General features: G+C 42.7%; 1 protein-coding gene across 4 annotated transcripts in view; it reads right to left on the bottom strand.

Annotated features, from left to right (window-relative positions):
- Nucleotides 1–26,387, bottom strand: part of CNTN2 (contactin 2) — a 72,576-nt gene that overhangs the window by 35,559 nt on the left and 10,630 nt on the right. For all 4 annotated transcript variants that reach the window (XM_082228142.1, XM_082228140.1, XM_082228143.1 and 1 more), the window contains exons 2-3: nucleotides 8,479–8,585; nucleotides 223–367 (exon numbers count right to left, since the gene is read on the bottom strand). In XM_082228142.1, coding sequence (XP_082084268.1) covers nucleotides 223–367; nucleotides 8,479–8,585 — 252 coding nt within the window. The remainder of the gene's footprint in view (nucleotides 1–222; nucleotides 368–8,478; nucleotides 8,586–26,387) is intronic.

Raw genomic sequence — 26,387 nt, 5'->3', positions numbered from 1 at the left:
CTGTTTAGAATCCCATGGACATCAACTGGAGAGAGTTGGAATGCACTCTTTTCCATTTAGTTCAATGGGACAGAAAATGCTTGCCTTTGGTCCCTGAGATGAATGAGCAGGACAGCAGGGTATGTGTGAATGCAAAACAACAACAAACCACTGTCATACATTTGTGTATATCGCAGCCATAGGCTTTCCAACAAAAACACTGCTATGATCACGTAACCTCACCTATAGGTCGCAGGAGGGCTGGCTCGTGCTTGACAAACCAACAGTATTTGCTCCTCTGTTGATCCTTCTGGAAAGATGATGTTACGTGGTTGTTCTTCAAAGATTGGCCCATAGTTTCTTAGAGTACTCTCTGCTGGCTGCAACACTGCATGAGAAGGTGAAAGAAATCTGAAATGCTCAGACTGAGTACAGAACAGAAGCAGTAGGAAACATTTAATCAAAATGACAGCTGCTGCGAACTCTCCAACTTCAGCATTCCACTAAACAGAAAGAGGTGTTGTGATGCTCAAAACCTTGCAAAACTGTATTTCAGCATCCTGCTTCCTCTGTTTTGTATTTCCTATCCTTCAGACGATCACAGCAAGCACAGGCCCTTTGCAGTGGTGGCCTCATGTCGACAGAACTCAATCTCAAGGGATGCACATAAGCTCTTTCGAAAGAGGCCTCCAATAAGTTTTTATATTGATCTGCTTTTTGTTAAAGACACTGGAGAAAGTTTTAAATGGTTGCTGTTCTCGATGTCAAATAATGCTAAACTTCAATTTGTTTTCTCTGGATTGCTGAATTGATCTGGAGGTATTTTATACTGCTCTTTAATGCAACATTTCACATGTTTTTTATATGTTATGTGGTTGTCATAATGCTAATGATGCTGGTTGTGTATTATCTTAAGAGGGCTTTTGTTTTGAAAGGTGGCATAAAAATTCTGAAATAAAATTAAATACTCAACTTTCTTGAATATTGAACTGACATAGATTAAATCAACCATTTATAGTGATCCTAAGTTATTTACAATAACCATGTAAAAAATCCTAAAATGCTGGCCAGTTCTTTCTTAGTTCTTCTGAAGATGGGACCCATGCCTATTTGCTGAGGCAAGATGCAAGAGCTTGCCTCAGGATGGACCATAGCTCAGCGACAGAACATCTGTTTCACACGCAGCAAGTCCCAGGTTTAATCCCCAGTATCTGCAGGTAGGACCAGAAGATATTCCTACCCCAAACTCTGGAGTGCATCTGCTAGAAAGCTGAGATACACCTGAGCTAAATGGACCGATGAACAAGATGGAGCCATGCTCTGACTTGGCACAAGGCACATTCATAAATTCCAGCTGTTGACACAACATTAGACTTGCTTCTGTGCACATCTGAATTTTCAGCTGCTAAGTCAGAAAGAAGCCAGGATTACCCATGACTGAGGTATAGGATGTGAGTTGCCTTTTCATATTATATCTGCCTTCGCTCATGTTAATTCTCCCCACCCACCAGTTTTTAGTAATCAAAATATATCACAAAAAGAAGCTGTTCATCCATCTTTGTTTCAATGTGAACGGTTATGACAGGCATATTGCTGCGTCACAAAGCTTTGCGGCTCCTCAAAACGAAATCTATTTCAGAACCGCCCAGCTTTCAATCATCAGCAAAGTTGTAGTAGCCGGGGTGGGAAACAGAAACTCTGTGCTGCATCCCTGACTCATTGCCATTATCTTGAAAGCGCCTGTTCTGCCACTTGAAACCAATTCCCAGCCCTAGCTAGTCTGTTTCATTATGTGATGAGATTAGAGCTATACGAAGCCAGTAGCCTGATGGGAGGCTCCCAAGTGGTTTAGAATGGAGTTAATCGCCATCCCACCAGTTAGTCCTCTTCTGCTTTGTTGCTATGGACAGGATGGCATTGTTTCAAACTTGCTGTTCTCACAAGCACCATATTCTATGCAACAGTGGCTTCCGACCGGGGGAAAGACCAACAGAACAAAAGTTCAGGCTCACCAACCCCTTTACTTGGAGATCTCTTATTTGATGTCTGGGCTGTTTCAGTTTATGCACAGGAAAAGGGGGGGGGGGACACACTAACCTAGTTTCAGCAGCTGCCTAGACATTAGCCAATTATACATCGCAGCCACCTCATGCAGCGCTAAGCTAAGCCAGTTATTTTATTATGTGTAGCTAGCAGGGACCGATCCACGTTGGGCCACATCTCCCGCTTTGCTTAAGTGTTCCTTCCAGGCTTTGGGAAGAAAGGAGTTTATCCTTATGGGTTGGTCTTTCTAGAGTTGCTGCTGGGGTCACCACTTCAGAATAAAATAGTGGAAATATTATAAGATACCAGCATAGGAAATGATCTTATACTGAGTTTGATCACTGGGTCTTTCTAGCTTAGCAGTGTCAACACTGACTGGTCGTGTCTCTCTACCTGGAGATGCCAGGAACTGAACCTGGGACCTTTGGCACACAGAGTAGGTGCTCTACTGAGCTGTGTGGCTTCCCTGATATAGACACTGTGGCTAACAGATTCAGCGAGGTCTGGCATACTGCACCTTGAGAAATACGCCCGCAGTTGAAAAACGAAGCAATGATATCTAAAACAAATCTCCTTTCTCCAGGCTGCCCTGCTCCTCACTCATCTATTTCTGTCATTTGTGAAATCTATTCCAGAAGGGGATGCTTCAAATAAGCTCACAGGAAAAGGCGGGAGAGGACATTATAGGAGGGTAAATGCCATGTGAATGCAGAACTGCTCCTATGACAAAACAAGACTGGGAGGGGAGCCCAATTTTAAGAAGGTGGAAGTGGAAAACTGCCCCTCGGCTTATCTCCCCACAAGCAGCATTTCCCTCAGCAGAGAGCCAATACTAGAAGTAACTTCAGGAACAGGCCTTAGGGAGCAGTGCCAAATTAAACCTTGTGGGGGGGCCATAGGCAGTCAAAATATCAGGGGGGAGGGGGCTCGCTATGATGTAGGTTTCTGAGTCAATGGGGATTTCTCTTCCAAATTCAAATTATTGCAAGATCAAATCAATATTATTTTGATCCATTGTTGCGGGGCTCCTAAAAGGCATGGGGTCCATGGGCCAGTCCCTACTCTGTCTATTTGGTAATCCAGCCCTGTTAGGGAGAGGGAAAATGGTGAAACAAGCTGTGGGAAAGGGAGACTTCTCTAATTTTCACCCACACTCCTTTTCTGTGGTTAAAATTGGATCCACCCGCACCCTAGTCTTCCTATATTCTACATACAGGTGAAACCTACAGAACTGTCACCATCATGTCAAGTTTAGTCCTAAATGTATTATTATTATTATTTACATTTGTATACCACCTTTATGCTCACTGGAAGGACAGATCCTGAAGCTGAGACTCCAGTACTTTGGCCACTTATGAGAAGAGAAGATTCCCTGGAAAAGACCCTGATGTTGGGAAAGATGGAGGGCACAAGGAGAAGGGGACAACAGAGGATGAGATGGTTGGACAGTGTTCTCGAAGCCAGCAACATGAGTTTGACCAAACTGTGGGAGGCAGAGAAAGACAATGCCTGGCGTGCTCTGGTCCATGGGGTCACGAAGAGTCGGACACGACTAAACAACAACAACAACCTTTATAGTCCAAGGATCTCAAGGTGGTGTACATGGTTCCCCTCCTCCCCTTTTCATCCTCACAACAACCCTGTGATGTAGGTTAGGCTAAGAGATGGTGACTGGCCCATGGTCACCCAGTGAGCTTCATGACTGAGTGAGGATTCGAACCCTGGTCTCCCAGGTCACAGTCCAGCATTCTAACCATTACGTCACACCGTTGTCAGTTCCACATTCAATGCACATTTAAAGCACATGGCTTTCAACAAAGAGGCGCCATAGTTTACCTCTCATAGAGCTACAGTTCCCAGGATTACTTGAGGGAAAGCCATGTGCTTTGTGCATGTCGGTTGTGCTTTAATTGTATGGTGTGGATGTGACCAAACAAAAAGGGGTTTGTTGATTGTAGAGAATACATCTGCAAGTATGCCAATAATGGGCTCCCCACTACCTTTTTTCTGTGGTGGTGGGGGTACTTCTGTAACATCCAAACATCCATGCACCACTTGTGCTGAGAACAAATAACACTGGATTAATTGAAAACAACAAAAAGATAAAACAATAATAGCGAAAGGCTCATTTGCTCCTACTTGAGCCTGGGAAGAGGTATGTTTATCCCGTCTCAGTTGGAAGTGGCTTTGTCCTTGACACTGAGGGGCAGCCGAACAATAAGGATGCAATATTGACTTAAGGAAGGTTGTAATCTGCTAATGACATTCCAGTATCTAAAAGCAGATGTACTTAAAGCTCAGAGTCATCTGTGGGGCGGGTGGTAGCCGGGGAGGGGGGTGGAAGGGCAGAAAGGGACAGGATTCACGGAGGGTACTCAAAACGCAATAAATAATTCATGATAATTGCAAGATATTTTGCGTTCAAAAGCCCTGTTTGTTAAACCTCAAGCTCCTGGTTCCAAATATCAGGGGAGTGTGTGTGTGTGTGTTTGTGTGTGTGTGTGTTTTAAAAAAAGAAGATTGCAGAAGCAAAACCTGGCTAATCTCCCATTTTAATTCTGCCCAAACTCTGCCTTCCCTGGCCATGTCCCCTGCTGCCCTCGTCATATGTCTGTGCAAGGGCCGTGGAGTATAAGCTGTCAGGTATTGATCTTGGAGCATGCAAGAAGATCGGCCAAGTCTGCCCACCTGAGATTTCAATGTGTCTGGGTGAAACAACAACATGTGATTCGAAAAGAAGGTGGGTGCCAGTGTAATGGAAGGGCAGCCTGTGTTTGCAAGACCCGCGACAGGTCCTAGGGGAGGAAATGCAGAGGCAACGTAATATAAAATTCTCATGGTCAGTGTGTTGCCTTTTCCAGTTATCACATCTACTGTGTTGACTGGAGCATGGCTGGAGCAGCCGGGCGTGAGCTACTGGAGGACCACATCATGCCACCAGTGGCAAAGAGAGAGAAAGATTGATAGGACAGCCAGTACAAGAGACTGTGAAATCCTGTGCCATTCAGCAGTAGCTTGATGCTCAGTAAAACAAACAAACCAAAAAAACACCAGGTAATAAACAACTACCCATTGTTTGTGTGCAAACCTTTAGTTGCTCATTCTTGTATATTATCAACACACTATAAAGGCAGAGCTGTAGAGACTGGGTGAAAAACTGGCAACCCTACCAGCAGCCTCCTTTTGGGGGAAGCAAAGCTGTAGCTCTGAGGAAGCTATATGAAGCTCTCTTCCTCTGAAAGGAAAGGGGCGCCATCATTCATGCAGCAGCTCCATCACATTGATGTCTACCAGTTGGCTCTTTGTGGCTCAGACAGCATTTAGTACTCATAAGCAGATCCATTTTTTTGAAATATTGGATTATTCAAACCTATGTATAGCCTATGAAGTCAGAAATAACAGGCAGAATAAATTCAGCTACTGCTCAGACTGGCTTAAAGTTCCAAGATGAACACAAAGCAGTAAATACAGAGCTTAAGACTTATGCACCCTTACAAGGGAGTAAAGGGCCTTACTTCTGAGTAAACTCATTCGGAAGTGTGTTGTAAGATTGCACTCCTAAGCACACTGACTTGGGAGTAAGCACCATAGAATACAGTGCAGTTTGCCTCTGTGTAAACATACATAGGATTGTGCTGTATGCACCTGTCCTTTCCTGAATTTTGGCATATGAAAAGAGAAGGTAGACATGGCTTGTAAGAAAACCAGAACAGATCTAAAGAGCTCTCATAATAATGGTCAAATCTTCAGCCAGTAACACTGTGATGTTTCTGAGGCTTTTTCTTCAGAGCTATTTCTAGACTCCCTTGAACAATTATCTTGCACTTGGTTTACCATAAAATCTTATCACTGCATTACACAAGAGCTTCAGTCCTCCCTAGCCGAAGTTTGCCAGTATTGTACAACAAAACAGAGGCGTAAAGGATTTTGTCTAAGGTTTGCAACAATGCTTTCTAAAGCTCTAAACACAGAAGAACAGGCAAGCCTATCAATTTATAGTCACTATCAATTTATAGAACAATTCAACTCCTATTTCCTCAACTCTGGCTGTGTGAGAGTTTGAGAGTGGGGAGGCAACTGGAGCTCCTTGTTTCACTGCCCAAGGAAAACCTAGCCAAAATATTGGTTTTCCTTTCTGAAAAGGCAGTCTTAATTTGGGATACCAAGCTCTAGATATTTTCTCAAATATCGACGATAAATCTTAAGCCAACACCATTTTGGGATGAAGCCATTTCTGACCGTCTTTCATCCTGATTCCTTGTTCATGGTCACAGTGAGAAATTTCCACCCATCCAGCCATCGTTATACTGATCTTTTTTGTCATATGTTAACAGCCATTAGGAAATGCTCCTGTAGGGCTTTGTAGATGACTTATTCCTTATGGTCTCTGCTTGAGCACATACAAGAAAGTCTTCTAAATTCAGCTGGTTAACAGCAAAACCTAGCGTTGCCTTGATGTCGCCAACATATGTGGGTCAGACCAGTTTCCACACAGGCTAATTGCCTCCTGAAGTAGGCCAGCCACCTTCCCAAGAGACTCAGGCAACATTAAAAGGTAATTAGATATTTATAAAGGACATCGAAGCAGCCTCTCCCCAAGATGATGAATTAGCTCCAAGTCATTATCTAATTCTCAGCCATCTGAAATGAAAAGCCTTCCCACTGAGAGATCAACCTTTTAAAGTGTAGCCGGAGACATCTAAGAAACAGCAATAGTTTGGATGGAACGGAAAATGGAGATTTGTGCATTAAGGTGAAGGATGGACTGCCGCAGCAAATGGGTCAATGATAATGGCATAGAACCAGCTCAGTGATCAAGAAGATGGTCCAGAGATGATGTTCAAATAGTAGGGGCGTGTTTTGGTTCTGTGTGTACCCCAAATTAAGAGGTGAATCGGTGTGATTCGGGGAAGGCCCCCACATTTCTGAGGCAAAAGTGCAGCTCCTAAGGTGCATGCTAAGTTTCTGAGTTGCTCTGTGGCCTCAGCTCTCCAAAAATACACGGCTGGTTCCCTGCCTGGAGAAATAAAACCACGCTTATTGGGGAAATGCCCAGAGCTCTAGAAGGGGATAAAGTGGAGAAGTAATGGTTGGGGAATCTTTTGCTTGATGGACAGGGCAAGCTTTTAATCAGAGTGAATTGTTTTCCCAGGGCACTCCAATCACAGTGATTTGGAGCAACAATTAAAAACTGCATACCCACCAACATGTCAAGGCCGAAAACTGGGACTCGCATGAGGTTTTAGGGTGATGTACAGACCCCCAAAACAGGGTGTCCCAATTTAATCGGGACAGTTGAGGGGTATGAAACTGCATTTGTCTTTCATGTGGATCTATGTCTTCCCTGTGCAAGTCAATGGAGATATCACAAAAATCCATCATGGGGGCAGATGCCCACCCCCGGCATTGATTCTTGGGATAGCAAGATTCTTGCTTGGGGCATGAAACTTTCCCTACGCATATTTCCTGTTCCGTCCCTCCTGCCCTTCTCCTGTGCAGGACAATGCAAATATATTTCTATCTCGCAGGGAGACAAGGTTGTATCCCCCCGCCAACTGGGGAGGATAATAGCAAAAGCCTTGCCCTCAACATTGTTCCTTGGGTAACAGGGTCATAGCTGTCTCCCCCCCTCTCCCTCCCCCCCCTGTGTGTGTGTGTGTGTGTGTGAGAGAGAGAGAGAGAGAGAGAGAGAGAGAGAGAGAGAGAGAGAGAGAGACTCTCATCCCAAAACAGTAAAGTTTGCCCTTGCAGGAGAAGCAGACATGCTTTGTAGCATGTCTACAAAGGGACGTTTTAAATGCTTGACATTTTACTGTGTCTGTATATTTTTTGGGAAGCTGCCCAGAGTGGGGCAACCCAGGCAAATGGGTGGGGTATAACAACAATTTTCCCCTGTGGATTGGAACCTGGAGCACAGTTTTAAGCAAAGACAGGATAGAAACAGGTAAGAATTTTTAAAAATACACAGGCAAATTCTGGGGCCTGTGCATCCCCTATCACATACATTGAACATATTGTAAAATGCAACATGCCTTGGTTCACTGGCTTGGTTCCCCTAATTCAGGTGGGAACCCAGTGGCTATCAAATATTGTTGGGCTCCAATTCTCACCATCCCATCGATGATCAGGGATGATGGGAGCTGGAGCCCAGCAGTATCTGAAGGACTCTCGGCTCCCCACCTCTGCCCTAAGCGGTGCATCAAGATGTCATTATCCACTTGCACAATAAATGCGGCCGTCAAATAAACTCCACACTGCAAATATATATAAACCAAATTACATTTACACAACATATATGGTCAATGATAGAATTCATGTTAGCAGATAATTTCATGTTCTAAATTTTAGTTGAGAGTATGAACAGGATTGTTACTTCACCGGCTTTAGTCCAGTTAGTCTCCAGGCTCAGCCTAAAGCTGGTCCTGACCTTTGAGCCAAGATGGAGGAAGCTCTTACCTGTAAAAGAGACGACGGCTAATGAAAACAAGACAAGCTCCACAGATGCTCCCATTGTAGGCTTCAGAATGTGTTCAACAAACGGAACGGAGGAGGCGAGTGCAATTCTGTAAGACATGGATGAGTTTACTTGTAACTGGTGAGCAGGATTCAGCCTCACAGAACAGAACTCAAGCTTCCCATTACCTACACTCATTTTAACTACTTAATCTTCATATCAAATGCAGTTTGAGATCTTTATGGTTTTTAAGTTTCTGTCATATTTGATTCTGAAGAGGTGCACAGTTTTCTTTATACAAGTTTTTCTGGGACCTTTATCTAATTCCTGTGAGTTGATTCTTTTGATGCCAGTCAGTTTCTCTGATTCAGTTCTCTTTGCCAACTTCTCTCATCTTAAACTTCAATATTAAAAAGCCAGCTGCCTCTCCAGTATCTTCTCTAGCTCCTAAGCTGATTTGTTTATATCCATCATACAAAAAATAATGTCATCTACATATAGATCTGCCCCACTGTCTCCACAGACATGGGGACACCAGCACAGGTGCAAACAAACCTTACAGAGCCAACCCCCTCACAAAGGATAGCCTGATTGCTTGCCCTGTCTTGGGAGTGTGGCCACTTGCCACACTAATAGCTGTGCCTGCCCCACTCTTCAAAAGGAAGGTGCAGGGTTGTGTGTTGCTGGTTGGACCAACATCTTAGCTTGCTCTTAGCCATTTATCCTCTTATGTCCCTGCTGAACCTTCTAACCTGTAGTTTGCCTTATGTACTGATCTGATCTGAGCATTAAAGCTTTGGGAAGACGTATAGAGCTGTTCAGTTCAGTTCTTCATTTCGCAGGAAGGGCCAGGACCAGGGACAGCCCACCCATGAGAAGGGCTGAGGCAGCTGCCTCAGGTGGTGAAAACACATGAGGTGGCACCCATCTGGTCGCCCCGCCACTTCCACCACTGGCAGAGAGGTGGTGCCATTTTCTGGCTTCTCACAAGACCTTGCCAGAACCCACTGGTGCCACTTTGCAGGCACTAGGTAAGGGATGCTTCTGTGGGGATGGCGCAGCAGCGGCACTTTCCCAATGTGCCTCAGGTGACAAAATGGGATGCGCCACCTTTGGCTCGGGCACTTTGGTTTTTTTTAAAAAAGTAATATTTATTGAACAATTAATAAAAATACAGAACAAAAAAAATTTAACAGAGTAAGAAAAAAAAGAACAAAAAAACACCAACAAACAGAACAGAAAAAAGATTAAAGTTTTCATGTCCCATACTTCATCACTAGTTTCTTGACCTCCTCACACCCCCATTTTTGTATTCCAGTTCAAATATTTAGTTCAGCAAATCCTTACCTTCTATCCTTAACTTTACTCAAGATCTTAACCTATATTGAAAATACATTTTCCCTCATTATCTATATTTACATATTCTTATTAATCTTTTTACCAACACCACTTGTTTTCCATCCAACGTCCATTTAACATTCATAAATTTTACAGTATTTCTGTAGATATTCTTTAAACTTTTTCCAATCTTCTTCCACCAACTCCTCTCCCTGGTCCCGGATTCTGCCAGTCATCTCAGCCATTTCCATGTAGTCAATCACCTTCATCTGCCATTCTTCCAGAGTGGGTAGGTCTTGTGTCTTCCAATACTTTGTGATGAGTATTCTTGCTGCTGTTGTAGCATACATAAAAAAAGTTCTATCCTTCTTTGGCACCAATTGGCCGACTATGCCCAGGAGAAAGGCCTCTGGTTTCTTCAAGGAGGTATATTTAAATACCTTTTTCAGTTCATTATAGATCATCTCCCAGAAGACCTTAATCCTTGGGCACATCCACCAAAGGTGAAAGAATGTACCTTCAGTCTCTTTACATTTCCAACATTTATTATTGGGCAAATGATGGATTTTTGCAAGCTTGACTGGGGTCATGCACCACCTATAAATCATTTTCATAATGTTCTCTCTTAAGGCATTACATGCCGTATATTTTATACCGGTGGTCCACAACTGTTCCCAGTCAGCAAACATAATATTATGACCCACATATTGTTTGGCTAGGACACTTTGGAGGCAGAGCTGGTGTTGCCTCTTGCAAGCAGCCACTATTTTTATTGAGGCAATGCTTTTTCATCTAAGTAATATAGCTTTAGCACAATGATAAAGAAGTTTAAAATCAATGATAAAAAAACAACAATCAATTGCTGACAACAAAACATTAGAGGCAAGGATGAGGCACAAAGATACACAACAAATCATTTAGTATATCAAGATGAATGAAAATCAAGCAACATAACCAAGAAAATATGAGTAGCAAAAGACTGCAAGGTGGAAATATTACCAATTGTCACCAGAAGGTGAATACATTGGTATTATTTGAGAGTCTTCCCCCACCCTTTCTTGTGTGTCAGTGTTGCCCTGGAATAAATACCAAGTTGAAATGAATGATCCCAGTCTAGATGGATCTTTGGCCTCTCTCAGCTGACATGCTAAATTAATGTTTGTTCATTACCTCCCATACTTTCCTTATCTAATCTTTTTGAGAGGGTAGCTCCAGCTGCCTCCATTTACATGATTGAAACAGGCAATTTTTGGAGCCAAGTAAGGCTGCCATTCTTAAAACACTTACAAAGGAGTTCAGCTCCACTGAACATACTGAGACTTACTTCCAAGTAAACAGGGATATATGATCCTTGTGGCAGTGGCGGAGCTTCATGCTCCGGCACCAGGGGAGCGGAGAGCAGGCGGGGGTGCAGTTGGCGCGCATCCTGGGGGCATGGTGTGCTGCCTGCAGGGACGTGGTGTGCGTCCTGGGGGCGTGGCGCCCAGTGCGGGTGGGTGGGGCAGCCACAATGGCACCCCACTGGGATCACGCTGCCGGGGGCAGTGTGCTCCCCCGCACTCCTCTTCCTCCGCCAGTGCCTTGTGGTGATACAAAGGATAATGTTTCCAAGTAGTAAAGGAACCTAGAATCCTTTTGGACATGACATTTCTAATTTCCCCACCAGTTGCCTGGGCAATGGAGCATTCCTACTACCATAAAGTGGTAAAAAGTATGCACTTCCCTTCCAACACATAGGACTATATTGATGGAAGATCCTTTGCGTGATCTAGTTAAAGTACTATATCATCAATGCATGTTAGCCCTGGGCGCTATGTAATAAGAACAAGGTTCCTCTGAGCAAGAACAGAGTACCTTTTTTCTTCCCACAGAGCAAGCACAAATGACCCCTAAACATTTGCATACTGAGCCCTGACACTTTTCATAAATATGCCACTACAATGAAGGTACGATGTTAGTAATACTCACCAGATTGCAAAGCCACTTCATTCAGGCAAGTATCATTGCCCAGAATGCAGGATACACATACCCTATTCCTTTTGGAATCTGAGGTTCTTTGCTAGTTCAAATAGGAAACAAAGGCTGACCCAAATCATCTGAAAATCCAAAGGTTATTTTTAACATGACATTAAATACCTTGAGTCTTTCTGGTGATGCACATGTAAGTGCTATTAATGAAGGCAGAAGGAGGAAGTGAGCTGCTGTTATGAACTTAGGTACATTTCAACCCATAAGGATTCCACATCTGAATTATAGACACATGGCTTGCAAATATATAAAGAAAAAGAAAATAAACAACTCTTATAGCATCGCACGGGAAAACGCTAAGTCTGCACCTCTTGCACCATTATTCACTTGGCCTTTCATGACACTTCTGCCACGTGAGGACGGCTTGCTGGGCTTGCATTATTTGCGACTAGGTTCACCACCTGCACAACACTTCTTCACTCAGCTGTTTCTCTCTCACAAGAGTAAAGCTAAGCAAAACACTTTCCATATTAAGAAAAGCAAATTTGGAAGGGGGAATCAGAAGAGAGGGTAGCAAAAGGGCAAGTGTAGGACACGGATTCTGCTTGCCATACAACCTTGGACAAATCAGTTTTTAAGAAGTCCTGATTGTTGCAGTACTCTGTATTGTATAATAGATATATAACATGCATATTCATGTATATTTAAGTAATTCACAGGCTCTGTATATAAACTAGTATTGACAACACAATGAGCCATGAATGAAAGATGTGGCATAGCCGCCTTCACAATTTCTGCTCCCAGACTTCAAATTCAGCATGCTTGGTTTACAGAGTAGAAAGACAGTATCACTGGGTACAAGTCCTCTGGGATTTGCAAAGCCAGCCACCTGAGCCCTTCCATCTCTCACAGCCATCGTGGCAAGTAATCATTTCATCTACTCTGTTTCGAAGATTCATCCACTAACCTGTTTAATCAAAAAGCATCCAGATTTCATCTAAAATCCAATCATGATAATTGCCTTAAAACCAAGGACTGCAGTTTTGTGCATGTTGTGAAGTTCCAGGCCATGAGCTAGATGCAGAACTTGTTGTTGTTGTTTAGTCGTTTAGTCGTGTCCGACTCTTCGTGACCCCATGGACCAGAGCACGCCAGGCACTTCTGTCCTCCACTGCCTCCCGCAGTTTGATCAAACTCATGCTAGTAGCTTCAAGAACACCATCCAACCATCTCATTCTCTGTCGTCCCCTTCTCCTTGTGCCCCCCATCTTTCCCAACATCAGGGTCTTTTCCAGGGAGTCCTCTCTTCTCATGAGGTGGCCAAAGTATTGGAGCCTGAGCTTCACGATCTGTCCTTCCAGTGAGCACTCAGGGCTGATTTCCTTCAGAATGGAGAGGTTTGATCTTCTTGCAGTCCATGGGACTCTCAAGAGTCTCCTCCAGCACCATAATTCAAAAGCATCAATTCTTCGGCGATCAGCCTTCTTTATGGTCCAGCTCTCACTTCCATACATCACTACTGGGAAAACCATGGCTTTTACTATACGGACCTTTGTTGGCAAGGTGATGTCTCTGCTTTTTAAGATGTTGTCTAGGCTTGCCATCGCCTTTCTCCCAAGGAGCAGGCGTCTTTTAATTTCGTGACTGCTGTCACCATCTGCACTGATCATGGAGCCCAAGAAAGTAAAATCTCTCACTGCCTCCATTTCTTCCCCATCTATTTGCCAGGAGGTGATGGGCCCAGTGGCCATGATCTTCGTTTTTTTGATGTTGAGCTTCAGACCATATTTTGCGCTCTCCTCTTTCACCCTCATTAAAAGGTTCTTTAATTCCTCTTCACTTTCTGCCATCAAGGTTGTGTCATCTGCATATCTGAGGTTGTTGATATTTCTTCCGGCAATCTTAATTCCGGCTTGGGATTCATCCAGCCCAGCCTTTCGCATGATGAATTCCGCATATAAGTTAAATAAGCAGGGAGACAATATACAGCCTTGCCGTACTCCTTTCCCAATTTGGAACCAATCAGTTGTTCCATATCCAGTTCTAACTGTAGCTTCTTGTCCCACATAGAGATTTCGCAGGAGACAGATGAGGTGATCAGGCACTCCCATTTCTTTAAGAACTTGCCATAGTTTGCTGTGGTCAACACAGTCAAAGGCTTTTGCATAGTCAATGAAGCAGAAGTAGATGTCTTTCTGGAACTCTCTAGCTTTCTCCATAATCCAGCGCATGTTTGCAATTTGGTCTCTGGTTCCTCTGCCTCTTCTAAATCCAGCTTGCACTTCTGGGAGTTCTCGGTCCACATACTGCTTGAGCCTTCCTTGTAGAATTTTAAGCATAACCTTGCTAGCATGTGAAATGAGTGAAATTGTGCGGTAGTTGGAGCATTCTTTGGCACTGCCTTTCTTTGGGATTGGGATGTAGACTGATCTTCTCCAATCCTCTGGCCACTGCTGAGTTTTCCAAACTTGCTGGCATATTGAGTGTAGCACCTTAACAGAATCATCTTTTAAAATTTTAAACAGTTCAGCTGGAATACCATCACTTCCACTGGCCTTGTTATTTGCAGTGCTTTCTAAGGCCCATTTGACCTCACTCTCCAGGATGTCTGGCTCAAGGTCAGCAACCACACTACCTGGGGTGTACGAGACATCCATATCTTTCTGGTATAATTCCTCTGTGTATTCTTGCCACCTCCTCTTGATGTCTTCTGCTTCAGTTAGATCTTTACCACTTTTGTCCTTTATTATGGTAATCTTTGTACGAAATGTTCCTTTCATATTTCTGATTTTCTTGAACAGATCTCTGGTTCTTCCCATTCTGTTGCTTTCCTCTATTTCTTTGCATTGCTCGTTTAAGAAGGCCTTCTTGTCTCTCCTTGCTGTTCTTTGGAAATCTGCATTCAATTTCCTGTATCTTTCACTATCTCCCTCGCATTTTGCTTGCCTTCTCTCCTCCGCTATTTGTAAGGCCTCGTTGGACAGCCACTTTGCTTTCTTGCATTTCTTTTTCATTGGGATGGTTTTAGTTGCTGCCTCCTGTATAATGTTGTGAGCCTCCATCCATAGTTCTTCAGGCACTCTGTCCAGCAAATCTAAATCCTTAAACCTGTTCCTCACTTCCACTGTGTATTCATAAGGGATTTGGTTTAGATTGTATCTTACCTGTCCAGTGGTTTTTCCTACTTTCTTCAGTTTAAGCTTGAATTTTGCTATAAGGAGCTGATGATCTGAGCCACAGTCAGCTCCAGGTCTTGTTTTTGCTGACTGTATAGAGCTTCTCCATCTTTGGCTGCAGAGAATATAATCAATCTGATTTCGATGTTGCCCATCTGGGGATGTCCATGTGTAGAGTCGTCTCTTGTGTTGTTGGAAAAGCGTGTTTGTGATGACCAGCTTGTTCTCTTGACAGAACTCTATTAGCCTTTGCCCTGCTTCGTTTTGATCTCCAAGGCCAAACTTGCCAGTTGTTCCTTTTATCTCTTGATTCCCTACTTTAGCATTCTAATCCCCTATAATGAGCAGAACATCCTTCTTTGGTGTCACTTCGATAAGGTTTTGTAAGTCTTCATAGAACTGGTCAATTTCAGTTTCTTCAGCACCAGTATTTGGTGCATAAACTTGGATTACTGTGATGTTAAAAGGTCTGCCTTGGATTCGTATCGAGATCATTCTATCATTTTTGAGACTGCATCCCAGTACAGCTTTCGCCACTCTTTTGTTGACTATGAGGGCCACTCCATTTCTCTTACGGGTTTCTTGCCCACAGTAGTAGATATGGTAGTCATCCGAACTGAATTCGCCCATTCCCGTCCATTTTAGCTCACTGATGCCCAGGATGTCAATATTTATTCTTGCCATCTCATTTTTGACCACATCCAACTTACCCAGGTTCATGGTTCTAATTATACCAAAGTTATGAGGTTACTGAATACAGTTTTGGATCAAATGTCTCCCTAGACTATTTATTTGTTTGTTTGCTTATTAAAAAGATGGATGATGCAAAATTGCTCTCTCTCTTTCTCCTCTGTATCAGCTCAGCAGGTAGAGTCGGCACAAAACCAGCTACATTTAGTTAGTCAAATGAGCAGATTTGTCTCAAAGACACAGGGGGTGCAGACAGAGTTGAGTAAGGAGGAGGCTGTGCTGATTATAACTGAGCTCTCCATTTTCTTGCTTTATAAAATATAGATGCTGTATTCAAATGAAAGTGAATCTGGTCCCTTCTCTCCCTGGGCATTTAGCCTAAACAAACTATAGTGTCAGGGGAATAAGTGGCTGAATAGGCAATCACATAATAAAATAACAGCAGTAGAACTGCAATAATTTTGGGTGTGTTAATTCTCCTGTCTTTTTTCCCCTGCCTTCCAGTAGGTCATGAGTGACTATTACAATTTGAACCCCAGCTACTGTTGCTCTGAATTTACAGACTTCAGACTCAGTTTCTATTACTTCCAAAAGTACAAAATGACTATATAGTGCTCAGAGCTCTATGACTCACATAATGATATTTCAACCGCCATTTCTTTCTTCATTTTAATACCTCTTTTACACCTACGTTTCTGGTGCATGTGAATGCAAGGCTGGGCTCATAAGCACCACTTATGTGGAGGGAATGCTTATTTTAGCAACAGGATGACCATTCCTCATTTCGGATGATCCCACCACTGTTGATCTTCATCAGTTTGTTAACAGTAGCTTGGGCTTTTCAGACAGCCACACATCAATCACTACCTAAAGCTTCCTAAGTTTTACTTTTAAAAATATTTTCAACCAAGAGAAAAACCAAGGCAGGAAGGGCCAACCAGAACCTAGCAGTGCTAAGAAAGCTGATTATATTTGATAAAAGGTGTGGCATATCTACTTCACAATCTGAAAAGCTTTTTTCACTATGCATTTAGACACCTCTAAAGACAGTGGGCTATATCTAATGTTAGTCAGAGCAGACCCATTGAAATTGATGGGTCGTTAATTTCTTTGGGTTGATTCAAAATAGGGATTTGCTGGATATAACCCATCAAAAGCAATTTTTGCATCATGGTTCCTGAGATCAAGGAGTAAATTTTCATCTACATCTGGGTACACACACCTGAATGCTACTTTGAATCAAGATGGCAGATGATCAATACTGTAATGATTTTGTGGTTGTTCTTTGTTTCTTAAGACTTCCTAAACAATGCCAGTATGGGTTCTAGAATATCACCTGAGGGCACATGATTCGGCTAATATGCTAAGCTAACGAGGACTAGGTCTGATCTAGGCATGCCTGCATGGGAGACCACCCAAGACCACCACCTATACCAGAGCTTTCCAAACTTTTCATGTTGGTGACACACTTTTTAGACCCCTTTCCAGCCCTGGGAGGAGTGTGGGGAGCGTTCATACAACACACCTACACACTGTAGCCAACACACTAATGTATCACGGACACACAGTTTGAAAAGCTGTGACCTATACCAATGTGAGTGCCATGGTGGGAAAAAAGTGAGATATATGTACTAAAGAAATAAATTTACCAACACAAAATTCACTCATAAATTTGCCACACAAAACAGCCCACATCTTGATTAGCACATACTTCCACAAAAGTGTCCCTATCTTTGAAATATTGATCTTGCAAACCCGATTGAGAATATTTTCTATTTCCCTTTAATCACACAACTCATTAAAAACAACTCATTTCTCCAATACCAGTGCAGATTTTCAGGGGAGACCTGTACCTGCATTCTTTTTCTCTCTCCAACTGCTCTCTTCCCCACTGTCTAATTGAATCTAGTAGGCTGCCTGAAAACATCTAGCATCTTGTCTATTTTTTGTTTGCCAGTCTCTTTGCCAACGTTTTGCAGGCCAAATTCAATAGTCCATTATTTCAGCCTGCCAATTATAAGATTCTTCTCTCTGCAAATTCAGCTGATCATGGTATGGAGGCTGCTGCCTTGAAGGCAGTTCTATGGTTGAGCAGCCAGCATAAACCACTTACAGTTACTCATCTAGTAAAGGTAATGAGGAATTTTCTGGAAATGATAAACAATCCAACATATCTGCTCGAAGAGAATTTTTCTTTATCCTTTTCCCAGCTCCATATGACTGGAATTCAATAAAAGGTTTTGCCATACTCTTTTAGGCTGCAAAGTCTACAGTGCAGATGGTGATATTCTGTGCAAAAGGTGTGTTAGTTGTGTACTGTCATGATTATCCTGTATTGGCAGATCCAGTAACAGTTTTGAGGATGTTCCACAGAAGCTGAAGTCTTATTCATGTAGTAAATAAATAGCTCAAGTTCCTGCATGCAGTTTATCACATGTGGCCATGTAAACATTTGCCATGGGTTGCAAATTGCACATGAGATTCAAACAATTTCCTGCATAAAATAACTTCCATGTAGGAGATTCTGTCTGGATAAGATGTTTTCTTAGGTCTGTTTTACACACTACATAGTAACATATTAGATTTCACCGTCAAGCATCCATTCAACAGGGAACCAAAGTCAATCTTTGCTCTCTGATAAGGGTACCTGTTCTCCATAAGACACACAAAGTTTCAAATGCCTGTTTACCATGTTCACACAAAGGCACAAAGAAGCCCCCAGATTCTGCACTTCATCCACATAAATAGATAAACCAGGACCTAAATTCAGAAAGAGGGGCAAGACTGGTATTTGCCTCTTTTCTTGGGATATCATTTCAGAGCTGACTTGGTGCTGATGGATGCTCTGCTGCAAATGCTCCTATCCACTAGGATAGTGCAGGAAGCTGCATGAAAGAACATCTACTAATAGTCAAAGACAGATTGGCTATCTCATAAATGCCCCCGGGACCTAGGATGGATCCATTATCAAGGAACTGATGTTATAGACAGATGCCTACAGTTCCTTTGGGTCTTCCTGCTTTCCTCTCTGATAGGATTCTTTGAGCAAGCTGATGCCTACTTTGGGAAATGATCATAGTGGAGAAAAATCACATGTTATGGCTGTGGGCTATTCTGTAGTTCTATGTACATTAGCAGGACAAGCCCTAGCACAGCTGTTAAGAGGGTATCCTGATAAAAATGCAACTTTTCCATTCCATTTTCATTTCCTCCCACTTTAAATGGCTTATATCCCACTTTGTCTTCCTGAGGGAACCCAAAATGACTAAGAGCAAACAGAAAACAAAGTATCAGAATAATCAGCAAAAACACAGTACATATCAAAATATAAAATGACAAATGATTCTTTAGGATCCTGTTAAAAACACCCAAAGAGACTAGACATAGGCCCATTTAAGGAAGGTGTAAATGGGTGATAAAGAGACTACAGTGGTACCTCGGGTTACATACGCTTCAGATTACATACGCTTCAGGTTACAGACTCTGCTTACCCAGAAATATTACCTCGGGTTAAGAACTTTGCTTCAGGATGAGAACAGAAATTGTGCAGCAGCGACAGCAGGAGGCCCCATTAGCTAAAGTGGTGCTTCAGGTTAAGAACAGACCTCTGGAACGAATTAAGTTCTTAACCCAAGGTACCACTATAATTGTGTGCAGAGCTGGACCTGAACATTTTGCTGCCTGAATGATGAGCTGGTGCCTGTTCCTCCTTTACACCTAGAAGCTGCCCATGCAGACGATTGAATCTTACTTCAGCATGGGTGATGGAACAAAGTCTCCTGAGGGCAGCAGCTGCTCAGGGGGTGCAGGCCAGACCACACTCAGCTCTGTCATCCAACACCTTGCTGCTGTCTCTCCCAGTCCCCTAGCATTGGGTCATCCAACACCTCATTGCCCAAGGTGGTTACTTCACTATAATTAATGACAAGCTACAGCTCATGATTAGTGAGGCGAGAAAGCAGCAGTGAGCTCCTTTCTGGGAGCCCACACATTTGTGTAGTCCCAGTAAGCCATAATTTGGCTTACTGTGTTGTGCAAACCAGGCCAATTTCTCCGAAATGGTCTCAACCTCATGTTTGAGTGTCAATGTGATGAAGATTTGAGCGGGGGAGAGATTATAAAAAATACCACCACAGGAAAAGTTATGTGTCTACAAGGCTCAATATGTCTTCTCTAAGCACCCCAAACAAGAAAGAAATAACATGGCTGTTCTGAACCTCACAGAAGCCTTAATCAAAGACATTAGGAGTAGCTTTCTGAGAGAACAAAAACATACATCCATTCTCACTATCCATGGGTTATTACAATATAATTAGGTTTCTTATCCAGTTAATAGGAACACCGCACAAGAATTTAGTTAAAGTCAACACTATAAATAGTACAAACATGCATTTAATTGAAACCATTGGTTAGTCCATTTGTCTTGGCACAATTTGTCTTTTACAAAGCACATATTAATATATTGTGGCTGCTCGCTCATCATGTCCACTCCGAAGAAACCTGAGAGAAAAAGTGATTTGTTCGTTCAGACATTTGTGACTGCTTAAGAGGATTGCTAGTTGGTTAGACCTGAAATCTGTTTTGGTGGATGCAGTGAGCGGCTTTCTTTTTTGTTTGCTCAAGTTCATTCTCTGACAGTGGCTTGCATATGTTAAATGCAAACTATATTAAACCATTTGCTTGCATATATTAAACTGGACAAATATTCCAATTAACAAAGAACAGTGATTTTCCCAAAGAGAGCAACCAATTGTGTAACAGGGGCAATGTGTACTTTACAGGTCTGTGCAAACCTGCCTTGTAAATCAGTCCACAAAAGTTACCAGCCTGAAAAAAAATGTTTACTAGCTACATTAAATTCCCTGCACTTGTCTGCCTGTAATTCCTTCTCATCTATTGCTACCAAGCTAAGGCCTGACTATAAGGCTAACACGAGCATACAACAAGTCCAAAACTTGGCATTAGATTAAAAATTCAGGATCTTTCTAGCTCTCCTCCTTTCATTTTTAATATCAGCATGACACAGAAATCAAACAACTATTTTCACTCTATGCCATATGCCAGGCAAAGCTTCTGTTGCTCCATTTCTATTTGCCACGCCGCTGTTAAAGCACAGGAGCAGGGTGGAGAGAGCAGGTTCACAATTACAAGCCAACATATTTATTTTGTGTAAAACAAGCCACAGCATAAAATAAAGAATTTGAGCTACACGGGGCAGAATGTTGGTTATTATTATTTTTAATACAGAGTTCACACAATCCTGACAATTCTGGTTCTGGCTTTTACAAGGCATCCTCTAACCAGGAAGCTTTTAGTACCAATTAGGGTTGTCACTCAGTCAAAGAAATCTCAGGCTATTAGTGTTAGAAGTTTCCTGTGGTGTGTTCTTTCTGACATAAAAAAAAAAATTCTTCACAGTAACTTCGTTTTGGAAAAATGTTTGATACTTGCAGGTGTCAATGCATTTATAATCCTGTGGGTTGGAGACTAACAGAGAGACAATAAATGTGGACAGACCCTGTGAGCCTTTGTAGTTGCAGAGAACAAGCTATATTTCAAAGCTGGGAGGATAAACATCACTATCTACTACATAGTAGTTTAAGCTCTCACTGCCCTTTCTGTGCTTGAATGGATATCTTATGACTACCCATCTTATTTTGACAAATGGGCTGCCTATATTAAATTATATGCTTAAGTCAGGATCAAAGTCAGCTGACAATGTTGTTGTTTTCCCCCTCCTGATATATTTGCGACAATAACAATAATAATGGAGGGGGAAGTGGAATAAAGATTGTGAGTTTCAAAACAGACTTTGTTTTCAGGCAGGGCTTGTATACACTTCTGCAGCAGGCGCCATCTTAGAAGAGGCACCCACCCTTTGAAAACCTTTTCTAGCTTGGCACATGCCGGTTGCAATTCCTAGACATCTTTAAGTTAAAAAATAAGGCACTTTAAAAAATATATTGCCCAGTTAATTGGGGACACCTTTTCAGTTGCTCAAGAAGGCTTTAACTGATTAATCTAACTAATTGGGACTGCAATCCCTATGTACACTTAGGTGGGAATGGATCGAGCCAGATTTACCTCAGTATAGGATTGTGCTGTTTAAATGTTGCAGCCGTAGTGATGATATTAAGTTCTATTCCTTTTAGCACACACAAAACTACTTCTGACCCACAGAATGATAAACATGGGTCTTTAAAGTTGACGGTGGTGCTGTGAAATGGGCCTCACTCCCAGAAGCCGTTTGCAAGATCAAGGCTCAGCTCTGCAAGAGTGAAGATGAGATGGCTTCTAAGCATCTGCAAGTGCGCCTTCCTCACACCACTGAGTAACCACAAGCAGGCTGCATGTTTGTGCATACAAGCATGCATGCACATGTCATGCTTCTTCAGAGTTTGTGGCTTCGAGGCCTACTTGAGCTCCGACACTTTTCTCTTTCAAACATTAAACATTGTATTGCGAGTGTTTTCATTCCGAAAAGTGCCGCCGCTAACACCGCTAACTTTTCTGGACCGCTTCTTGTCACATCCCAATGCTCTTTTACCCCCAAAGCTAACAATGCCTCCTCATTCCGCCAGACAGCCAGGACTGCATCTCTCCTCTGCCTTTCACTGTCGCTCACACACATGCATGCTCAACATTCCCTGGGGAGGCAAGTGCACCTGTGTCAGGCCAAGCCCTCAGCTTTTCCTATCACCTTGCCTTTTCTCATCAGTACCACCCTGCATCTCTGCTCACGTTCCCTTGCTCCTCACGAAGTTCACACGTGCACCCACTTTGAGTTCTTCTGATTTGCTCTGACAAGCAGGAGGGAAGCCCTCGCTCATCACCCTGCAGGGCTACAGGGCTTGGCAGGGCTCTGCCAGCTTGGCAGTACCGTGCTTCTCCCCTCCCTCCCTTCATCAGCCTCCAGCCTACAACCAGGGAGAGGGTATTAACAGGATGAGCTGTGAGGCTGTCTTGAGCAATGATGGCTATGCAATCTATTAAACCAGAATGGATGAGTGTCATTTAAACCCCTCCAGTCAGGGAACCAGCAGAGGACTTGGGCAGGAGTCTTGTTCTTTGCTGCAGCTGCAGCATCCCATAATAACCGGGCTATTCCAATGCTGCTGAAGTGGTTGAAGCAGGGGTACAAGGGCTTGTGCCATGCAAAAGTTCATTTGCTAACAAGAAAGAGATGTTGCAAAAGAGTACAAAGGCACCAGATTCCTATTCTACCTCTCTTGTTTGTAAAGGCCATGAAATAATTGATGCCATTCCCGTCTCTGTTTCCTTATTCTCAAAATAGTAACAGCCAATCATTTGCCTGCTACTTTATACTAATAATAAACTACTATTATCTGCAACTGATGGCAATGAACACTGGCAGAAATGGATCAAAGCCCCAGATTCCAAAGTCCCCTACATTTCAAAGGGCTCAAACCAGAGCTGCTGCTGGAATCTGCCAGTTTTAGTGCTTCAGGCAAAATACCCGACTACTACAACTGGCAAAATGGAAACCTCCTTGAAAATCCTGGACAACTCCCAAACCTGCTTCTCTTAAAGCACAAATGAAATTGTATTTTATGCACCAGAGTACTGTAGTGGTTTGAGTGTTGGACTGGCGAGATCCATGTCCAATCCCTGCTCACTAACTCTCTGCTCACTAACCTACCTCACAGGGTGGTTTTGAGATCCAAAAAAGGGAGGGAGGGAACTGTGTAGACTGCCTTGAACTGATTGGAGGAAGGCAGGATGTAAATCTAAGAAATGACAATATTTCAATTAGGATTTCTGTGAGCAGAGATAAACAACACCAGCTTCTGATTGCAACAAATCAGGACGCTCCTGAAGGCACAAATATTTTATTATCTTATGTTGTTATTCGCAATTTACACAATGACCCAAAAGGTTTCACACCACAACTCTTTGCTGAGTTAGAGATTTGTTACGCATATCCTTTAGCAATACTATAATTGGAACATTTGTTTTACATAGGTGAAAGCACAGCTTGTTATCGTATGCGGTAGAGAGTATATGGCGTAAGCCCAACCATTTTCTATTTGCTCACGACTGCCAATACCCTGTAGGGCTGTGGTATGTTCATTAATGGCTGGTCTAGGACTGGGGGTTTGGGCTTTACTGATTCATTGTTCGACTACATGATGGGATGTGGTCGCAACAGAACACTAATGTATGTGGAGCAAGTGCTGAGCATTACCCTTGAACATTTGCCCTTTGACTGCAGTTTCAAGGCATGTCCGCTGCTGAAAGTGAAAGCCTCTCTGCTCCCTCCCTCTCCCCCAAAAGAAAGGATCACATGACTGGAAAACTCTTTCTTGGGTTTCCTCTCACTCATGTGAAAAGGCCTGGGGCAATGCAGTAGCAGAATGCAAGAGCTCAGTTCCCAGCTCAAATTCACAATCAAATGAGTGCTAGAAGTAGCCTGGCATCATTGACTGACCCTAGTCAATCATGTCTGAATTTTCACAAATTAATTTGATTAGATGCTTGCAAACTAAAATCCGGCCAAATCTGTAGAGTAAGCACACAAATAAACAACCAGCAATTAAACCTAGGGGCTTGTCCACACCCGCTTGTCCTGTGCTTAGAAAGTATGGGCCTGAGCTGTTTTCTGCTTGTCCTGTGCTTTCCAGGCACAGGTCTGAGTGGTTTTGCCCTTGCCCAGCCGCTTTCCCATGGAAAACCCATTCTTTAGTGATAAATCAGAGCAAATGGAAATCCACAGAGAACCCATTTGCCGTTTGCTCTGTTTCAGTGCTAAACTGCAGCTTTTCCCAGGGGAAAGTGGCAGGGCAAACAGAAGTATGGATAAGCCTCCAGGAAGGACAGTTCAAAACAGGTCAAGAAATAGTTCTCCCATAAAGGACAGCCCAAGACCTGGGATAATAAAATGATGGCAAGCCTGCAAGCCTTAAAGGAATCAATGGTGGTTTAAAAATCTCATTCTTCAATTTCCAAAAGCTATTTATTTATTTATTTTTAAAAACCTAGTTGTATCACCCTGTGTATTTGAATATTGAAGAAAGCATTCCAATATCAATCATAAGCCAATCCAAGCTCTGAAACATGGGACAACATTGCTTTCCTTTCAGTGCTCATCACTGTTGCCCAACGATATAGTGTTTTCAAAGTCATGAGAATGATTAATCTAAGCCACATATCAAAGCTATTTCAGCAAACATCACTACAAGCCTAATAATTCATTCTTAACCCTTATCACATCTAGAGATATGCTACAGTAACTATTGCCCAGGTTCAATAAGAGGGATAACACATATGGAAGCTGCTTCCACACACTGATTTCTTTGTTGAATTGGGAATCAGTTCCAGATTGAATGAGGATGGACACTGAGATACCTCTCTGTATTGTGATGAATAGGTGGAAGTGAGGCTTCTAGTATTGCCTCCTAACTGAAAATGTGCCATATGGAATAGTAATCTGTATTTCAGAAATGCCACCATATGGAAGCAGTTCGCCTCTCCTGCAGGTTAATGTCTAAACTATGATTATCCAACAGATAACAAGCTTATGTTTTTCCTCAGTAAATATGGTAAAGTGTAGCATCCCAAGTCCAAGCCCACCTCCCGTAATGGGAAGTTAGTCCTATTAAAACCAACAGGACTTGTGCTGTTAAATCTATGGAGGAACTAGACACTGTGGGAGACAGCTCTGGCTTTAGCAAATCCACAAGAAGATGGCCTTGGCATTAGTTTCTGTACAGAACCATCATGATGATTTGCCAACATCTTGGCAGAGTCAACAGTGATTGCCCTCTGGACGACATGCGTGTGAGTGAGAGATCATAATTTTGATATTAATAAAATTCACATGACACCGAGTTATTCTGAATAATTGACTGATGTGTGATGGGTTGGTTCTGAAGAGTGTAGGGTCTTAATTTTTTAAGTGCACAGGATGCATCTACAATGAATTGGGGAATAAAAGGGGTGTAGCTTCCATGCTCCTTGCTTAATGTTATGCTAGCGACACTGCCTTTCTTCCCAAGACCCTCAGCTGTTCTTTGCTGCTGCCATTTGGCAGGCTCCTGGTGACTGTTTTTCTGGCTGGAATGGCAGAACCTAAAGCTGTTTGTTAACTCTCCTTGGCTATGTATTGTAGTTGTTTTTCGATGCATAAAATAGTTCCAAGATGCATCCATGACTTATTTTTGGCGTTGCTCACTCCGTAGTATAGGTAACTGATTTCTTAATTCCATAATGGATACTGACTGCTGATCAAGTTCAGCTACTGATAGATGCCTCCTGGCTTCTGGCTTCCTCAACAGCTATAAGGCATCAACTTTATTGAAGAATGTGAAAAGGTTTCTTTAAAAGAAGAGCTTAAGAAAATACATCTTGCAGAACTAGCCAACCTGGTGCCCCCGAAATAGTATGGATCACTACTCCCATCATCCCTGACCACTGGCCATGCTGTCTGGGGTTAATGGGAACTATAGTTCAAAACATCTGGATGGCACCATGTTGACTACCCCTGGTGTACTCTGATTTATGCCTGCTTAGCATTCCCCATTGATTACTGGGGACATTCTCTCAGGCAAGTGTGCATAGGACTGCAGTCTTAATGTGCCAGGATTGCCATCTGGCTAGGAATTTGTTGACACCACCAACCCTTCAATATCAGGTGGGAAGAAATATAATTCAAATCTGACTTCATTTTACAATTTGAACACTTTCAATATTCAGTTTTAAAACTTGATTTTAAGGGATTA

Source organism: Podarcis vaucheri, assembly GCF_965113315.1.
Source record: "Podarcis vaucheri genome assembly, chromosome: 6".
Classification (NCBI taxonomy): domain Eukaryota; kingdom Metazoa; phylum Chordata; class Lepidosauria; order Squamata; family Lacertidae; genus Podarcis; species Podarcis vaucheri.
The sequence above is the reverse complement of the archived record's forward strand: the minus strand, read 5'-3'. Positions and strand labels throughout refer to the sequence as shown.